The 19,978-nt window shown below is 41.1% G+C and overlaps 1 protein-coding gene across 2 annotated transcripts; it reads right to left on the reverse strand.

Annotated features, from left to right (window-relative positions):
* Nucleotides 1–401: 401 nt before the first annotated feature.
* On the reverse strand, nucleotides 402–7,443 carry LOC143361814 (uncharacterized). 2 transcript variants are annotated; one of them, XM_076801505.1, is made up of 4 exons: nucleotides 7,296–7,443; nucleotides 6,496–6,598; nucleotides 6,123–6,320; nucleotides 402–6,045 (listed from the first exon to the last, which is right to left on the reverse strand). In XM_076801505.1, the coding sequence occupies exons 2-4, from the start codon at nucleotides 6,589–6,591 to the stop codon at nucleotides 4,336–4,338; spliced, it is 2,004 nt and encodes a 667-aa protein (XP_076657620.1). In that variant the 5' UTR covers nucleotides 6,592–6,598; nucleotides 7,296–7,443; the 3' UTR covers nucleotides 402–4,335. The 2 variants fall into 2 exon arrangements, with proteins under 2 accessions (XP_076657620.1, XP_076657619.1); XM_076801504.1 differs by having other exon boundaries at nucleotides 402–6,048.
* Nucleotides 7,444–19,978: the final 12,535 nt, after the last annotated feature.

Raw genomic sequence — 19,978 nt, forward strand, 5'->3', positions numbered from 1 at the left:
CACTTAATTTTAAATTGTTATACTATTTGTAAGAATCAATACAGACTAATTTGTGTTATCGAAAGAAAGATTGTTTCTATTTGAACATCAAATTCTCATTGCGTAAAACATCTGTACAAATACAACCTACCTAAGAAAGTTAGAGTTCAGGCAGACTAGATTTAAGCATTGTTGGTTCTAAAAATACAATGTTGTATCTTTCGATTAATTAAAAACGTATCGATTCATGCATTTTGCTTATCGACGTGAAATGTTAGATTATTTTATGAAACAATTAAAAATCGATTTTTTATGGAAATATTAAATTCTGTATGAGTTTGAAATTTGCAAATATACTGAACGCGTTACAGAGTTTTGTGATCGAAATTGACTACCTTACCGAACAAATCCATAGCGCCTTTTTCTCATACTCGACAGAAAATAGAACTATGTCTATATATGAACGCATGTGGGAAATGGTGAGGACATACAAATCAGCAATCACATTTAGGAAAATAAAATTGATTGCACGAGCTTTGGAAAAACCATGTATTATAGAATAATAATAGATTACATTGTTCGTGGTAATAATGATATAATAAATCAGAATATACCTGACAATAGTAGTAAGAACCTAAAGTAACGCGAATACTGAATACATATTATTAACAATAATGAGAGGAGGGACTTTGGGGTGGGGGGAGGGGTGTTGGCAAAAGGAAGGGGCCAAGCCGCTCAGAACTGCGTTTCAAGTAAAAAAAAAAAAGATAAAGAAAAATTACAGCAACAGCGGATTCGATAAAAATTAGTAAGATCTTTGAACATTAAAAACGTAATACTCTACGATGTTGTCGTACCTTGACTGTTAATTGTGTTTTTTCGAATTTTGTAAAAAGAATCGACTAAACAGCTTACGACGCAAAAACAATTTCAGTCACGTACACAGATCCGCTCCTCTTCAAAAATAAGATATCGTTTTTCGAGTAAAAGGTTGCGACAACAGACAAAAAAATAAGAGCGAGGAAAAAAGAGTAAAATAGAAAGAAAAACAACATACATTGAGGAATGATAGATTGGCTGTATTCGTTAAGACTTATCGTTAAAGTAATTATGGTCAATTACCGAGCAAACAGTTAACAATTGTGTTCGTTTAAAAAGAATCGCGTCCGAGGCGCTCATTTATATAAAATGTAACGTCTTTTTCTGGAAAAATAATAAAATAGACGATTTACGTTCTCTCCGGTAGAGCATGAAATTCGTAATGCTCCGTTACACGCTGTTGTGTTAAAAAGGGAGAGAAAGAGAAAGAAAATAAAATAAGTGAAAAATAGAGGGAAGGCCCACGTGTTTGCAATATGTATGAAAAACACGCGAGGTATGTATCATCCGTGTACCGTACGTAAAACGTTGCATTCCTAACAATTTATCGTTCGTCGACACGAGTTTATTTATTGCCAAACGAATAACCGACCGTGATTCCTTCCTTTTCTCTTTACATGATCTTAAAAACCGGAAAAAAGATGATTAAGACGATGAATAAGAGAAACAGGCAGAGAGAAAGAGTGAAAAAAAGATTAACAACGAAAAAAGAAAGAAGATCAAGTACAATTTCCATTTTTCCACCCGAGAGCCAGCTCGTTTTGGGAATAATTCGTTATATCCAGACTTCTGGAAATCGTTTGGTCGCACCCTGGTCTTGCGGATTGGTCCTTTCCCGTCGACGCCATGTTTATCAATAATTACGCTAATTTATTCACGAGCTGAGATCTTAACCTTATGAACGAAAGCACCTCGAATACACTAAACGAGAATAACAAAAAACAAGAAAAGAAAAAAAACAAAAGAAATCGAGTAGTGTTTCGGAATTAAAAAAATAGGGAGGACGACCGAAACGAGAGTGTCGAGGTTGTGATTGGCTAAATTGCATGGACAGATCACGCCGGACATGTTCTTGCTTATTTCATTCGTTTTTTTTTTTTTGGTTTTTGTATTTTTCTTAAATGTCAATTACTTAACGGCTGTAAACGATCCACGGGAGGGGCGAGTATATTGTTTTTCCATTTTTTTTTCTTCGTTTAAATATCAAAGCATGCAATTCACGAGTCGCGAGAACGCACGGCACGAGACACTGGTCTAAACAACGCTAAATAGTAAATCGGTAGGACGATGTCGTTTCGCGTGGCAGCGATACTCTTTCCGGTTTTTGCATTTAGAATGCAAAACGGCACGTCGAATTTACGGAGGCCTCGCGATTGTTCGATGCAGCCTAGTGCATCGAACTGATATTCGAAGCCGGAGTTCATTAATTGACCGTCACGTAATTTCTATTACCCTAGAGTCAAGGATAAGTAGACCAATGACCGAAACGAACTATTTTCGTTTGAATAGTTTTACGAACCATCGAAAGCTTCTTAGACAAAGCTCGAATAGTTGCGGCGGAACAGCACGCCTGGATTCGACAAGAAAAAAGCTGGTCAATCAACAAATTGTTCGAGAGTAAACGTTCCTCCGTGACGCCCACTTTGCAACAATTCACGAAGGTTTGGCAGCCCTGTGTTTCTGTTTGCAACTAACATACTATGGCATACGTTAGAGCTTACAGCTATTAATACCGAGTATACCCGAGCAGAAGAAATAATACTCGTGGAAACTATGAAAATTCAAATTACACCCGAGTTAGATGTCTCTAGATCGGATCGGAAATATTCGCGTGAATAGAGTGACGCGGGACAATTCGAGACTTCTTCTGTTAATTATATTCGTGTTTTTTTTTTCTCCTAAAAAGAAGTCAAACCATCTAACTTCAAAGAACCGATGTTGTAAGTTTATGCGGCACAGCCATCTTCGATTAACAACGGTTACATTCGAAACTACTTGTACTTTAATCAACGGAAATTATTTCTTCAATTTTTCCATGATTGCAAGATGGTTTTATAGTTCCCTAAAAAATGCATTGAATGATGAGTTTACTTGGCACTTCTCTCGTAATAACACAAAGAATAATGCACATAATAAAGATATTTAACATTATTCATTCACGTCGAACATTTCCGATTTCCTAGCTTTGTAGGTAACAAAGCTTAGTACGTATCTGTAGCTAAGTATTTTATAAGTGTTCAAGAAAATTTATCCACTCAGGCATCTGGGTACTTGAATCAATTTGATAGTTCTAATTAGAATGCCGCGACAGAATTAGTGGGTGTGCTGAATGGTCGAAACACGTTTTCCTTCCATTAACTTTAAAAACCGTATTCGAAGTCTCATGCCACGCGTAAGATCTTATATTACGTGTACGAGTATGAAAAATAAAGAAGGCAAAAAGGGTTATCGCATGAGAACGCTGACGCATAGATGAAATCTTGAATACGATCTTTAAGGGCTACACCAAAGATCTAGTTCGTATTGTAATCCATGATTACAATACTTTACGTGTATCGATTTGCGTCACCCGATAGAATTCCGAAGATAAATTCCACTAACTGTTTGTAAGAAAGTAAGTACGCGATGACCGACCATTTCGCCATCTTGAAACCGTCTTCTCGGGCTATTCTATGGGAACGACTCAATACGTTGCATAACGTACATTCATTACTCGGATTGAAGATGCACTAATCGGTTTCTCTTTTTTCCCTTGTAGGTAAATTCGAAACTGTACCATTCCGGATGCGTATCTAATCGAATCCAAACTCGAGAGTTGCAATTCATGTTGAGTACATCCAGCGTAGGAACGTTGATAGTGTCCCGTAGTCTGTCACTTTGAATAGCGCTGTGTAGTTGCAGTTAATATTAGTTCTTTTCACTCGGAGATTAATCGACATGCGTTACTGGAAGTACAAGTCAGTTGACGGACTTCGGCAAGTGAAACGTGTGTGTCACGACCTTCGGTCGCTCGAGTTTATAATTCTCTATATGGAAAAATTATCACGGAGAACACTTCTTCTTTGTCCACGCAGTGTTTAAAAGCAGTCGCTCTGCTTTAAAATCCAGTTAAATTAAGATCATTCGTTAAAAACTTCTTCATGGTTGGTTCGTTTGCGAACGTCCAGAGAAAATTGATATCGTCGCTTCTGTTGGCGTTTTGGTTGACTGAGCTTCAAGGATTCGAGCAACTTTGACTATGATCCGTCTTCATAAAATTATGCTAAGGAAGACGAGTGGATTCGTCGGAAAAAATAAACGGCGGTTAGCAAAAGCACGTCCTATCGTTTCTTAGATGTGTTGTGATTCGTGTCCCCCTCATTAGCATCTGCTTCATCCTGACTTCATCTTTTATTGGTTGACGTTCTATCTATTTACATGGGATTCATTGCTCTGTAGCTGTGAGCTGGTACATCATACCAGCTGTATGCCAGGCTATCACGAGAGCACAGGACTAACCTCGGTGGCGTCCTTGCAGTCTTGAATAGATATCTGAGCTAATTCGTGTACTACTTCTTCCTGAGTAGTTGTCTCGGATTTCTTTAATATCTTGTATCCTTGCTGTACTTCCTCGTTCTCGCCGTTAGACTTAACATTACTCTTCGCTTGTCCATTCGTTTTTCGTTTACCTGAAGACTCTTCGCTGGACATTCCCGGGTGAATTTTGAAGACGCTCTTGATAATGCTGTTGACCGTAGTCTGAGAACGTTTCGGACTGTCGTTCTTCTGGTCAGAAACAAACCTAATACGAGTCGTTCTGTTGCTCTCTGTATTTTCTTTGTGTTTGTTCCCCTTCGTCACAATGGTCTTCGACTTCGGATACTTCTGTTCGGATGAATTTTGGCCGTTTAAAACGTCCACGTTCTTTGTCTTTTGCACCTTCTCCTCCAAAGGAGTTACGTTCTCGACAGAGTTGGGTGTGTCTCGCCCGATAGTCGCCGAACATGAGTCAACAGCACGAGTATCGTGCAGCTTTCTTGATGACTCGAATCCCTCGTTTTCGGAATCGTTACCTTTCTTCACGTCTTCGTCCAAATCCGTGACTTGAACGTTGTTTGCCTCTTCGACTAAACTTTTTTCCGTATGTACTTTATTATTATCCGCGAGCGCGTGATTAGCCGTGTTATCTTGTCTATCGTTTAACGGCAATTCCCTTTGTAAAACCTTTACGGGACTTTTAGGTTTTGTGCTATTGTCGGAAGCATCTTTATTTTGACAATTTGTACAGGAAGATTGTTTGGAATGAGTGGGAGAGTTCACTTGTCTTTTGCTGGCGTTATTCTTTTGGGCTATGCCCATGTGTGGTCTACCTAATCTCATAACGTTAATCGACGAGTTGGTATGAAGATTGAACGACGACGGTGGTTCGTATTGTGGAATTAACTGGGCGCGATTCAAATGTATCTGTTGCTGTTGCTGCGGTTGCATCCTATTATGCATATCGAATTGCATCGTGTTATCCATTCGTTGCTGGTAATTAATGTACGGTTGAAAAGATTTTCCTAAATTTGTGTTCATATTCGGATTCATATTTGCGTTCGTGGTTGGACCGTAATTAAGATTGGTGTTAGGATGCATATTCGAATTCACATACTGGGGCACCATCTGTCTTGGCAATTGCTGAAATTGATACTGTGGACCTGGATATGCAGGGCAATTTTGTTGGGGGATATTCTGTACTATATTCTCTCTACCACGTTCTCTATAGTTATAGCGATCTTGTGCAATCCGTGGAACGTTACCGTGATATTGCTGTTGCACTATTTGTCCTGACTGATACATTTGATCGTTTTGCGGAATCACTGGAGTTTGAGACTGATGACCGTAGCCTTCGTAATGCATACCTTCATTACTCATTGACCTACCATATGCTACACTTGTATGATACTGAGGAGGTTGCGATGTGCACTCTTGCTGCTGGTGCTCTTGATATTGAGGATACTGGGGAACCATTGGTTGTGCATCAATCCAAGTCTCTTGTTGAGGGGGTGGTTGTTCTAAGTCTTGTTTGGCTTGTACTGCATTCCAGACTTCTTTTAATTCACCAGTGATATCTCGATCCTTTAATATTGTATATTGTCGCGTGAAAACTACTCCTGTATTCACCGTTTCCACAAAGTCTAGTAAAAGCTCAATTAAACTGGAACGCTTCTACAGTAAAAAGACACTCATATTGGCAACTGGCCCATAATTATTAAATATTATATTTCTGTACTAAAAGATACCTTTGGATCCTGAGCATTTTTTCCATTGATTCGAAGAACTTCTGGATTTGCCATTACTGCAAACACAATAGCTTCTGCTTTCGTACGAGGCGGTCGTACTCGCATCCCTCCATAAAGCGGTACTGGCTGGGTAGGTTTCAAAGGCATTGCAATTTTTTCCCAAGATAAAACATTTACATAACATGGGACTGCAGTACCCTAAAGTAAACCACAACAACATAATTTATAACAGAAAGCGTGGTTGTGAAAATACAAAACTTTACGATCTTTAACCAGAAGGGATTTCAAAGGTTTGTACAACAAAACAGATAATTTTTTCATAGATGTAAACCTCTGGCGATTATCCTTTATAGCCTGTATAATAAAAGTATACCTGTATAAAGTCTTGTATACACATATGAGGTTGAGGTGGATTTCTGAATAGACGAGTGCTATTGCGCTTCATCCTTGTAGTACCACCTTCAGTCATTTTGCAACTGAAAATAAGCGTTTATTGAATTATACATGCAACTGGAGTAGAATAGATATTTCTTTACACCCGTACTATGAGTCAGATATCACAACAGAATTATGTTAAAAATAACGTTTTATATTAGCGCCCTTATCGTACTACCATCACGAAAAAATCACGCATTATTTCGAATTTACTCCATTACGTTATTGTAAACGATAAAAATCTACTTTGCGAGTAGAGAACGCCATTTACCGACGACATTTATATATTTTATTAAAACTATTTAAAACCGAAACAGAATTATCACAACATCGGTAGTTAGGTCGCGCAAGCATTACCACGCCGTGCGTAGAAATAGTAGATGGGGTGGTTGAAAATTTTTAACAACAAATGTGGCGGAGCGAACGCGTCAAATTGCACGCTGGTACGTATATAACGCGTCGCCGAGCTTTTAAAACAGAAAGAAAAGAAAATTTTCGAAATGAACGCTTCCGACGCAAATCCGATAGGGGTAGTTGTGTTAAAAAATGGGAGAATTTTTCTGAGATCTCAGATCCATTAGAGCCCTCTCTCTGGCCTATCAACGTAGATTGTCAATATAACCTCAAAATACTTTCAGTTTATACACTAAATATTTGGGCCAATCTAAACGGAAGGATTATTCATATGACGCAATACGTTACCCGAATAGTATGTAATCTCCAATTACGTAAACTTACCCCACAGAGCTGTTTCACAAGTAAAAAACACTCAAACAACTAGGGATACGACACGATACATTATCGGACAGCTTCGGTGGAAAAGATCCATCGCTCCTTTTGTTTATTATTTTTCTGGAGTCTGCGCGATTAAAATGACCACAGGCGCTGTGTCGCCTTACGTGTACGCCTCTGGAACTAAAACATCCAACATGGCCGAAAACGGAAGTCGTAGTTCGTGCGTAACTGTGAAGCGGCCGAAAAAGTCACTAGATTTTGATTCTCGTTAGAGTCGTTACTCTTTTGAGTTTCTTTACAGTTGTCCGTTTACGATGTCATCACAACAAATGTAAGTAAACTGTTCTCTCGTTACATTTGTACTAATTATTTCATGAAATAGAGTAAATTACGATTTACTTGTTTAATGATCTGATTTGGTGTCAAGTGTAAAATTGACAGGATGTTTTTTCGAATAAACCGTCGAACAAAAACGATTTTTGAATCGTGCTGTCTCAAAGCAATTATGAGCCGTGTTGCGCGTAAACATCTAACGTAATGGATCAGCTACCAACATATATACATTATCGTATATTTCGCAACACGTTTTTATTTCATTTACGGATCGCATTACCACAATACGTACTCCGCGCGATATTTCTAACGTGTTATTATTTTTGTTGGTTTCGCGTCGAATGATTCACCAACATTTACCCGCCGCCCTCGTATATTCCGTGCGCTTTTACCATTCCATGATAACACACACCGAACGCTGTTTCGGAAAGCTGAAAAATGTATATCATTACGCGGATTACATTCTCACTGATATTTATTATCACGTTTCACAGTTTGATACACTTCTCCTCGCAAACTGTAAAATCCGGTGTTTTCGTTGCGCAATTTACCGGGGCGAAAATAAAATAAAAGCTTTACGAGACCTCATAGCTTGTGTAATTTCAAATAATTTTCGTTTCCGGGTAACTGCATTTTCGTAGACAAATTGTCTATTTACCTCTTTCTAACTTTCCTATTTAACTTTCTATTTACCTCTTTCTAACTATTTACCTCTATTTAACTTTCGCTCTTTATTTCATGTTACATTCTCATGAATTGTCTCAGTATTAGTAGGTCTCTATTCAAATTCGGGTAGCCTATTCGTACGTCGTTATAAGACTGCAGATTTTATGCATTTACAGAGAGAACGCTGTTGCATTTTTTTTCAACCGATTCAAATTATTAAGAAAAGAAACAAATGTCTGTACAGGTTCAGTATCTCGCAATTAATCAAGATAATTTTTATTTTGCATCAAAATCTTGCAAAATTTTGCGCTTGTTCTTTTTCTTAAATAAAATTCAACGCGACCATTGTCGACATTTATTTTAGAAGCAATTGTTTAATTATCACTACACATAGAAAGTTTTACACGAGATTACCTCTCCGGATTGCAAATGACTTCTTTCTAATCACGGTTATGTACATTTACAATGAGTAATAACTAAATCGTTAGCCCTTTGAGGACGATTGTCGATATATTGGCGACATCATGATTGTACATATAGTTCTCAGAGCTGCAAACAAATAATTTAATTGTGTACACAGTAAAAAATTAGTAGACATTATTGCTATATATTGCAATGAAAATTACGAATAGTGAGAAATATTATATAACTTTTCTACATCCTGTAATATTGTATACTGTTGTATTATATAGTATACTGTCTCCAATAAATTTTGTTCGAATTTGCATAGCCATCCGCAATCTATACATTATCTGTGTCTACGCAGGAAATATTTTTAGTCTTCTAAAAAATTCTTGTCAGCGACGAGTGAAAATTAGAACATATTTATATTTGCGACCGAACAGATTCATGCAGCATCCCAACATACGTAACACGTGATTATATTTCGGCAAAAATACAATGTCGTTGAACCATTTATCAGGAGTCATTATGACGACCTCGACGAGATACGAAAAAGAGGAAGGATAGAAATTTGATAAAAGTGTCTCGACCAAATGACGAGAGACTAAAAGGCTTCGGTCGTAATTGCTGGCAGTTGGTGTCCCGCGAAGCCTATAATTTATTACGGAAGCTCGTGAAGTTTTCCTCTGCCTTCTCGCCTCGCCTATCCCCCTTCCCCCGTTCCACCGTCTCTTCTTATTACTAGCAAATTTATTTATGGCGCGATTATCGCGGGGCGAACAGTGAGAAACACGCGCGTCGATTCCGTGGTCCCATGAGCGCGAGCCCGCCAGAAAAAATCCGGTACCAGGCCGAAGCAGGCTGTTGGAACACGCTGTAGAACGCGAGCGGCATGGAAGACTGTAGTTAGCGACTATTAATATCATCGATCGGGATCGATAGTTGCCTGCGAGGCGTCATAATGATACGGTGGGATCGGGACCGGACCTCATCCCGATGCTCTTCCGATATGCCACGTACACACGTCGGTACCCGACGTGCACGAGTGGCGCCGCTAACAATCCGCAGGATGATCCTCCTCGGGGAACAAACTAGGCAACGATAACTTATTTCGGAACGTTTAATTGTTATTCCTCTCGCTGCTCGAACCGGCTAGACTCGAACCGACTGTGCTACCAATTACAGTAGAACCTTGCTTGTCGGTGAACAATGCAGTTCCGATGAACGATGGGTTCCTACAATAGAGTTCACTGGCTGTCCCCATTAGCTGCTGCTCTTAGCAGTTCCCATAATAGGAACCGACGCGACGCTCGGACACAACTGCGGCTGATCAAACCATTTTGAGCCAAACTTTCACGGTAGAACCTCGCTGGTTGCACGTTGTTCCTCTCCCTAACCTGGCTCGGCATTTTATGTAGCCATCGCGAGTTCCAGAGTATCTCATTCAAAAAACCGATTTTATTGTCAGTACATATGTCCCAGGATTAAATTGCCTACGTACTACAAGTCCTATATATTAGGGGTACCCGTAAGTAATCAATTATTTGCAAAGAATTTGTTTTGCCTTTAGTTCTGTACGGATCTTTGAAGAGGAAACACGCATTCTTTTACTGTTTTCGGTAAAGCAGTCTGTGTTCAAAATATTCTAAAAAGTATAATTTTTTTTACAACCCTGTAATAAAATGGCGTCGTCCGTACCTTCCGAGGATCACATTCGTCATTGCATACTTTTTCATTTTCGTGCGGGATTTGATGCAACGGTTACAACAAAGAAAATTTGAGGTGTTTATGGAGATGTATTGAAGGTCAACAAGTGTCAACGTTGGTTCAGAAGGATTGCTGCTGGTGATTATGATCTCTCTGACATGCCTCGAAGTGGACGACCAGTTGAATTTGATAATCACACCCTAAAATTTCTAGTGGAAGCTGATCCAAAATTAAGTATACAAGAATTATCGAGAAGCCTTTGGTCCACATTGTCAACTGTACAAAGGCACCTACACGAAATGGGAAAGGCATATAGGCAGGGAACATGGGTACCGCATTAACACTAGGTTTACGGGACCCGTCAAAATGACGGGTTCTAATATTTTTAATTTACGATTATTGAGATTGCGAAGATTCATCTACGTGGAATTACTCGACAAACTTATTTCCTTAGGTATATATTATTTAAGAAATTGCTGAAAACTTGGGTAGACACATTCTTCTTATTTTTATAAAGTCATGTAAAATACTCGCTTTTAATGCTCCGTGAACCTAGTGTTAATTATCCTAGACCAACAAGAATATTCGTCGATCAATTTGCACTTCATTGCTATCCAGATTTCGTAGAGATCCATTTCTTAGCAGAATCGTTACCGGAGATGAAAAATGGATTCTTTATGATAACACAAAGCGTCCCAAGCAATGGCTCTCTGCAAATCAAACCGCAATATCAACCCCTAAACCTAGCTTATCACTTAGAAAGGTTTTATTGTGCACTTTGAGTTGTTGAAACCCGGAGAAACAGTTTTACTGCTGAGTTGTATTGTCAGCAATTACAACGGCTGTATTCAGAACTACTGAAAAAGAGTGCTAAGGGTTAATATATTGTACAATGCAGTTGCTCGTGCCGAATTTTTCCCAAATTTTGTTGGACACCGTCAAAGGTGTTTGTGGATAAGGAGACCGCAGAGTTCTTCATGTTGCACGGGTTTCACGGATTCGAGGAGCGAAACGGACGGAAAAGACATCGTTTTGTAGCGAGTTCCCGTCATCTCGTAGGATAGATGACCGCGGCACGGTATCTCGACTCTATCTTCGGTTTTAATTACGGTGTTCGCGCCTGCTAAACAATTATCTCCGAACGTCGGCGAGAGCTGGTTCGGTTTGGTAGGCGCTCGCTCGCGCGCGCTCTCGCGAGTCTGTGTTCGTCTCTCCTTTTATTTCCATAGTGTGTGTAGGCACTACAACGCAGGGCCCCATCGCATCGGTCGGCGAACGAAGAGGCAGACTCCGAGCTGACCGAGGGCCGCGTCTCGTGCAATTTTCACCGAGTGGGTGGATACCCATTATTTCGCATTACAGACTCCTTACGGGGCACCGATCGCTCGGCCCCGAATCGCGGCCCATCGCGGCGGCGCGTTGCGCTGCGTTGCGTTGCGCTGCGCTGCGTTGCGTCACATTCGCACATCTTTCGCCTGTTAACGCTTTCTCGCGCCGCAGCGCAGCGCACCGTAGCTCCAATCATCTGCGCGACGGAGAGGAAAGCCGACGGATTTCTGCGGCGACCCGTAAACCTCCGTCCGTGAACTGTAATTTTGGAAGCTCCTTTTTCACGGAAACCGAGTCGTTTAACCGCTCGATTATCGGGCTGGGTAGACATCATGGCTGGTCTCTTCTTATCCCCGTATACCGATCTCTCCTTTAGTTACAGCGATTTCTCTATATATGTCGCCAAGACCTCGGTGATAAATGTCACGGAATTACCGCGGGTCTCGTTGCAACGAATTCCTAAAAATTGACGAACAACGGAACCGCTTCTCCGCTTAAATATACAATAAGAAAAAGTTGGAATAATACTGAAACTACAGCATGTTCGGAATAACTTTTTAGACAGAATCTATTCTATTGTAATAAGTGGGGAATTTGATGTTAGAGAGAGGCTGTAGCTTTTCAAAGATTTCTCAGACGCGAACCGTGCCAGGTTAAAAGAGGAGCGAGGGCGAAAGCAAGAAGAAACAGCTTCGAGGGTAGCGAAACCCCAATCTAACCAGGTGCGCCGAGCACGGTGTGCGCCTGCCCCCCGGCCGTTCAAATGAACCGTGGGATTCCTTATGAAAATTAATTAACATATCGATCGGCGCCGGTGCGCACACCCAGTTAGTTCGCGGGCGAGCGTCCGCGTCGAAAAAGCGAGGTGAAACAGAGAAGCGAGTGGGAGTGGCGTTGGGAGGGAAAAATCGAAAACGAAAAATACAAAGCAACGTGCGAAAATGGAGCGTCGGCGCGGCGGGGAAGCGCGCGACAACGTCGGTGATGTAACGCGATCTTTAATCGCCGTATGAAATCAACGAAACGAGCATCGACGCGCCGCGACGTTATGTTTCCGTGACACGAGGCGGACCGATTCCCGTAAAAGTCGAACCAGTCATTGTAATTAATTCACACCTACGAACGGTGTAAGGTAAATCTTCGTAATCGGTAGAAGGCGAACCGATCGAGACCGCGCGCGCGGTTGCAAGTTTCTCCGATGAAAATTGAACGGTGGGAGCGATTAATGGTCAAACAAAACGCACCGGTACACTGTTGCTCAAAAGTTTCGAGACCCCCGTTAGTCAAATCTGCGTTACTATACAGGGTGGAACATTCACTTTCCTGACCATTTCCTTTTCACATATACAGCGTTTTCTCGATATATGTCCACAACACGGGTCTACCCAGGGACATATATCGGCCAGAAGATATTCTTGAATACATTACCCAACGGAGAAAAGGACAGCGAAGCTCTAGAGACCTCGATTTGTGGCCCCTCACGGGGTATACGGCAGTGGGGATAGTTCAGTGACTTTTATCGCCTAGATATTTAGGACACATATCGAGAAAAGACTGTAAGGGAAAAAAGACATTTCTAAGTGACTCCAGTTTCCGGCAACAGGCGCAGAAAATTTCTATTCTGCATAAAGATCCGCGGTCATTGAAGTATCGACAATTTCTCGATAATCGGAAATTTATTGTTGCGATGCTTTTTCGGTGCACTGTATGTGCGAGGAGAGGAGCAAGAAGAATCGGCGTCCCACGATTCGATCTCGTTCACATTGTTTATCGCGTTTCGTGCTAGCACCGCGGGGACAAATATGTCGGGCATGCTCGTCCACGATTAGGAAGGACGTCTCGGATAATATAATAACGGGAGGAAAAAAAGAGAGGCATGTAGATATAAAAATAAATAGTCGGGGAACGGAGAACCCGACGTGCCACACGCAGAGACCACGCGAGACGTGTTTATAGTAATGAGCCTTGTCGTTATTTGTCCAGCGAAAGGGATTTATCGAGATACCTCGTGAGATCTTGTTGCTCGATCTTCTTCTTCTTCTTCTTCTTCTTCTTCTTCTTCTACGTCGCCGTCGTCGTCGTCGCCGTCGTCGTCGTCGTCCTCGTAGTCACGGTTCTCTTCCCTTCTATCTCCTCCTCGCTTCCTCCCGACGTCTCCTTATTTTCTGCTTCGTCCCTTGGCTTTCTTTCCCCCGGGGCCGACTGATGGCCATTCAATTCTTCCTGTCGCGAGTTTCACAAGGCGATTCAGTAATATGAAAGGTTCGATGTCGCCGCCAGTTACTCGCGTTTAAAAATCGTCGGGACGCGCGGAATTTCGTCCGGGGAATTCCCGACGTAACAGAAACACGGTTGTAAAGATATGGTTTTCCACCGGTGAGAAAGTTATGGCAGTTCCTTTGACTGGCGTCCCGACGATCCTGGCCAATTTTAGTGCACCGTATGTACACTCGGCCCGAAGACATTCGAATTATTTTCCAAGCGTGCTCCGTAAGGCAGACTCTTCGGGTTGGGTCCGGCTCGAGGGACGAGTTTTTAATCGACGTTCTCCTTTGTTTATGGAATATCGGAGTTGTTTAACCCTTGTGCGGCCAAGCGAGTACCTAGGTTTCCATTTCTTCGTTTATGGTCTTCGGAAAAAGTAAGTGACGGTTTTAAAAATGAAAAATTTTAGTGCTATGCCTATTGTAGCGTTGGAATAGTCGCGCTCTGATTGTTTTTTTTTTTTTTCGTTAATTACTCCTTAAGGAAGCAGTGGAGAACATTTTCGCAAAAGTTACTTCAAATCTCTTTTCAAGGAAGTACATAATTTTTGGGCCGTCCTGTATAATACATGTAAAACTTTATTTCTCCAGTAGTTTCCAACAATTTCTCACGGATCTATCCGGTGATATTGAGAAAGAATAACATCAATGAGAAAAATAAACCGCGATATCGCATAAATCAATGGAAACTCATGCTTCGTCGTTGCTGTTGCAGAAATAATAAAGTGCGACGTCCCATTTTCGTGGATCCTAAGTATCACCCGGGCCCGAGAGACACAAATCATCGGAATCGTCACGCATTAAGAGCGTATTACAGTGATTGGAAAGTGATAACCGTAATAACCACGGCGAGCCGTAGTCAGTATGCGTGTGTAAGAGCGCGCGCGCGCGCGCATGTGTGTGTGCGCGTGTGTTGGTGTGCCGGTCGAGGAGGCGTCGACCGATCAGGGAATCAGCTTTAAATCGCCGATAATTTCTTTCTCCATCCTCGTCTGTCGACCGAGGGACGTGCTTTGGGTATCGAGTACCAGGTACCGGGTGATCGGCTCGTAAAATTTTGTGACATCCAAATTATCCGAATGCAAATCGTACGTCCCTGCCTCCTAACCAACGGTAATTATTAGATATTTGCCTTGTACTCGGCAACATTGTCGAAGGACCTTCCATGTACGAAAAAATTGGCTCGGCAATTTGGTCCGGAATATATCCAAAAAATACCACATTTTTTACGGAGATCAAATACTGTTTATTCGTTTTACGGTTTCTCGTTAAAAAGGCTACATGCGCGAAAATATTTCGTCCTTTCGAAAAGACGGTTTTGGCATAGTTGTTATCACCGTTGATCGCACGCTCGGCGATCATAGAAATTGCGCAAACTCAAAGCGTATTAATGCATAAAATAGAAAAAGAACCGGAGAAGTTGAGATTTAGGATGTTAATTACTTTTTTAGTTTTCTCATATTTTAATAAGCAGTGCAGTTTATCTATCACTGCCGAAATTGATATGTCAGTATAAAAAGATATGGGTGACGTGGCAGTCATCTCTTCTTTGTCGGCGAAAAGTATTTGTAATCATTTATGTTGATTTAAGAAAAAATATATTCTACAGTGGATTCAAAAAGTTTTTGGAAACTTCCGAATTCTGTATTGATTGACTATACTTAAACTGGGATAATGTACAAACCACATTTTCAAAATTTTCGCTACAAGCCCGAATAACAAAGTTGTAAACAGCAACTTTTTGAATTGCTTTCTTAGTCAGATTAGACTCATTTTTCCAAAATTTTCAGCGCACATCGTCTAGTAAAGTGATCCATCGAGCACAGCAGAAAAACTGGGCTCAGTTTTGTTAACAGTGGACAAGCCAGGGACATATATCGGCCAGGAGATACTATTCTTTGATACACTGTCGAACGGAGAAAAGGACTGCTAGAGGCTTCGGTTCATGGCCCCTCACAGACTATACCTCGCGGCAGTGGGGATAATTCCAGGACTTTTATCGGCTAGGCATTTGGGACATACATAGAGTAAACACTGTACACAGTACTTAAGGGGGCCGGCAGGCATTTGGCCTTGACTGTCACGCTATGTTATCCTGTGCCTTTTTTTCTAGACATTTTACGTCTTAAATAAGTAAGTAATTAATTAAAAATGCATACCACCGTGTTTGTACATGTCTTTGCTACGTCTGTATAGAGTTTGTGACGTCATACTTGCTTCAGAATTCGAATTTTCTGCCGAATATTACAAATTACTCCACGATGAGGTAGAAATTCGAAATTTGGGCTCCATACAGACGTAGATTGGACTTTTAGGAAACACAATTGACCACTTCTAAACTGCTCATTGCAATATTGAAGCGGCAGTTTGTCTAGATTTTGACCCTTGCATACGTATATGGATTTCAAACCATGCCGGCCCCCTTAAGGGTTAATCGTGCTCAGGGACACTCACCTATTGGCTTCCGAGCCCTCGAAATAAGGAAAGAAGGAAAATCAAAATATCCCGCAGTCGAACGATATCTTTTCACCTGTGGGACTTCCGGCTGTGCCCCGGTACAAATCACCGGAATTGTCGCACATTACGAGCGTATTACAGTGATTCGCCCGTCGAGATAGCCTTAATAACGAGGCAACAAAGTACATGTGTATAGGGGGGCAGGGCGGGGAGGCGTCGACCGTCCAGAAAATCATCTTTAAACCGCCGATAATTTCTTCGTTCGTCCTTTCTCTCGCCCTCCGGGTGGATGATGGCTGGGGGTTGATGTCGGAGGGATGGGGCAGCGAGCAGATCAGCCTTTTGCGCGAGTCGAGAGGAGAGGAGAGGAGAGGAGAGACGAAGGAGGATCGGGGGAGAAAGGTGCTCGTAAGTATATCGCAGGCACGAGGGTCACGAGCGGCTCGTTCGGGGCCCCGGTTACGGTGTGATCTTATTATACCGCAAACCGATGATGACCGTGTTTAGGTGTTGGCTTGCCAGATTTAAGAATACACCGGGGCCCCTTCTGCATCGACGATTATGGTAACGAGGCCTCTTTAGTCACGTTGACGTACACCTTATTCGCGCGTTCCCTGTTTCACGGGCGCTATCTTATACGCCGCTTTTACACGGAGCCACGGCTATAACGCCGCGTACATACCGGTTCCGAGTGGTTTATCCGGTGCCTCCTTATTGAAACTTTGTGGTTACCACGATGGCGGCTGCTCGCCTCGGGAACTGTCAAAAAGCGTTAGACGCAACTGTGTCCGCGAGCGACCGTCGCGTCGCGTCCCCCGGTCGCCGAGAACGGTCCTAGGAGATTCGGAGAAAGAGGATCTCACAGTGTAGATTCACCCCTAGAACGCATTGCTCTTCTTGCAACACCGTGTGTAAATGTTTCTCCCTTTTTGTAACCGTTTCATAAGTACGTGTACAGTGAAATGCAGTTATAATACAGTGATTTCTCTATATGTGTCGCCGAGGCCTGGATGATAAACGTCGCGGAATTATCCCCACTACCGCGGGGTATACCCCGTGAGGGGCCACGAAGTTCGAGAGGCCTCGGACACCGAGGAGTGTAGACATAACACGACTCCTGGACGCTGGCAAGACCCGTGTGTTTGACATATATCGAGAATTCATTGTAATTGGGGACGTCAATTGACGACTACTACTTTCCCCTTCCACTGAGCGCCATTATCGTGAGGCAACCAAGACGCGAGATACAGGCGAACGCGACTAAGGTGCGCGTTGCATGAAAGAGAGGTGGGGGAAGCAGGCGTTTGAGGGGCCCCTACCGAGCTCGTACTGCGATACGAGAACTGATTCTAGAACCGTTTAGAAACCGATACAGAACCGAAAAAATGGAATTCATTCAAGAACCGAGAATTAGAAATGAGAATTTTTTAAACTAATACGATTCAGGTGATGCACATGCATCCAATGATGTTGATACTTTCCCTGCAGCCAGTTATCCAAACTGAAGACACAAATTAAGTTGTAATTCTCAGAAGTTTCTTTAATATATCGACAAATGTAGAACGTGTTAATGTAGTACAAAATACAGTGCAGTGGTCACATTTGATCGAAAACAGAATATTTCGGAGGAATTCTGTAAATTAATATACAATCATGTTTCCAGAAATGAAATTTCATATTTCAAGAAAATTACGTGCATGTTATTGAAAATATTATGACACACTCAATGTTAGCCATGATATAAGAATTTATAACACCATATTTTCATTTGCCAAATGGAACTAACTTCACAATAATCAATTATTACATGTCGTGTATTGTACGATATAAAAGTGCTTTCGAAAAATTAGTTTTAGTTAGCATCCGAGTGGCCCAAATATTGTTGAATGTAATTAATGTTCTCTATTAAATAGTGGATGAGACTGAAAGTAATTATGCAACAGAATAATTTGAACTAAATTAGACTTTTCAAGCTTTGAAATGAGTCCAGGATTATGGCTGTGCTATTTGTTTTTTCGAAATTATCACAATTTAGATATCGACAGATTTTCTTCGGGATTCAAATTTCGATTTCGAACAATGGATGGACCGACCACTGTCGATGTCTTCGAGACTGCACTGTAGATAATCGGTTCGATGTATAGTGGTGCAGTTGATTCGATCGTTGTCGGAGAAGGGGTCGCGTGTACATTCGAGCGTTCGGATAAATTAAAAAAAATTGATTTGCACGGAAATCAGACTCTATGCAAAGGGGCATACTAGTGGCTTCGCGAAAACGGGGGAGCTTTCGTACCTAATTATCGGTGCAACCAGACCTAGCCAACAGAAACTAGACTAAATTGAATTAGGTATCCTCTGTACAGTGATCAATGTAATTGTATAAGTGGTGTTCACCACGAAAAAAACGATTCCATTGCGCAAATTCAGAAACCACTAAATATTAATGATTCCTTTGTATAATGAAAAATTGTTTGTTATTTCCTCTGTCCATTCTCGCCCGAAATCACTATGATCTCTCCAAATTTTAAATTACATCAATAGTCAAATTTATTGAAATTATTAGAGAAAGGTGGGTGCTTTCACTAAACATAACATAAATATTGTGCATGGTATTGAATTATTCTATAATTTTACTGACACTCATTGGCATTAATTTCTCTTAAATCAAAATGAAATTCTATTTTTTGTTATTGATATTTAGCAATTAGAGCAAAAATGTACAAGACAAATATCAATTATTAACAGACAAAGAAGTTCTAATCAACACAGCTGTGATAGGAATCGGAAGATAAGGGATCCTTTTTGCTGTAAAAGATTTTTTGTTACATTATGTTCGACTGGTAAAAATTGGCGAAAGAAAAAATACATTTTCATCGTCTTACGACCGACTTCGAAAATTTTTGCATAAAGATCTGCAGTCGTGTCTAGTGATTAGATGCTATCTTAGTTAATTAAATTTATGAACAAGAAGAATATTACTCGTAAAACAGGTTTGAGTGTATGCACTTATTCACGACGAGAGTCAGGACACAACTACAGTAATGAGATGTATTTATAGGATACAGCATAGTGCCACATAAATCAGGTAGAGCGACTTAACTGCTCTCCTACCAACCAAATTATAAATGATTTAAATGATAGAGATAAATGAATAAAATTTCCATAATTGATAGAAGAGTGTCTCTTTAACATTTTGATAGCGATGGCTAGTCTGTTTCTTGTGTCACTTTCCCCACAAGGATGCTATAGCTCCGTAGGAAGCTATAACTGCGTTATAATGTGTCCCAGTTACTAAAAATTTTCGTGAAAAAACAAAATAGTAAACGTTGACTTTTGCAACCCTTTCGTCTGGGTCTGGAAAATTTAAACAATTGTAGACTCAAAGAAGTTATGCACGCTGACAATGTCATCGAAACTGGTGAATTTGTTTATAAGTTATACACGGTTAAAAGTGATGCAAATTTCCGTTTTTCACCATTTTCGGCCTTCACCGTGTTTGCGAAATGTTCAGAGTGTATATAACTCATT

This window comes from Halictus rubicundus, chromosome 15 (assembly GCF_050948215.1).
Source record: "Halictus rubicundus isolate RS-2024b chromosome 15, iyHalRubi1_principal, whole genome shotgun sequence".
In the NCBI taxonomy this organism is placed as follows: Eukaryota; Metazoa; Arthropoda; class Insecta; order Hymenoptera; family Halictidae; genus Halictus; species Halictus rubicundus.

Bases quoted from the DNA above. Each gene is read 5' to 3' on its own strand.
- LOC143361814 (XM_076801504.1), bottom strand. From the start codon at position 6,591: ATGACTGAAGGTGGTACTACAAGGATGAAGCGCAATAGCACTCGTCTA. The intron at 6,321-6,495 runs GTATACTTTTAT...GGTTTACTTTAG, and splicing joins GTATACAAGACTTTATACAG to GGTACTGCAGTCCCATGTTA. The intron at 6,049-6,122 runs GTATCTTTTAGT...TTTTTACTGTAG, and splicing joins AAAATGCTCAGGATCCAAAG to AAGCGTTCCAGTTTAATTGA.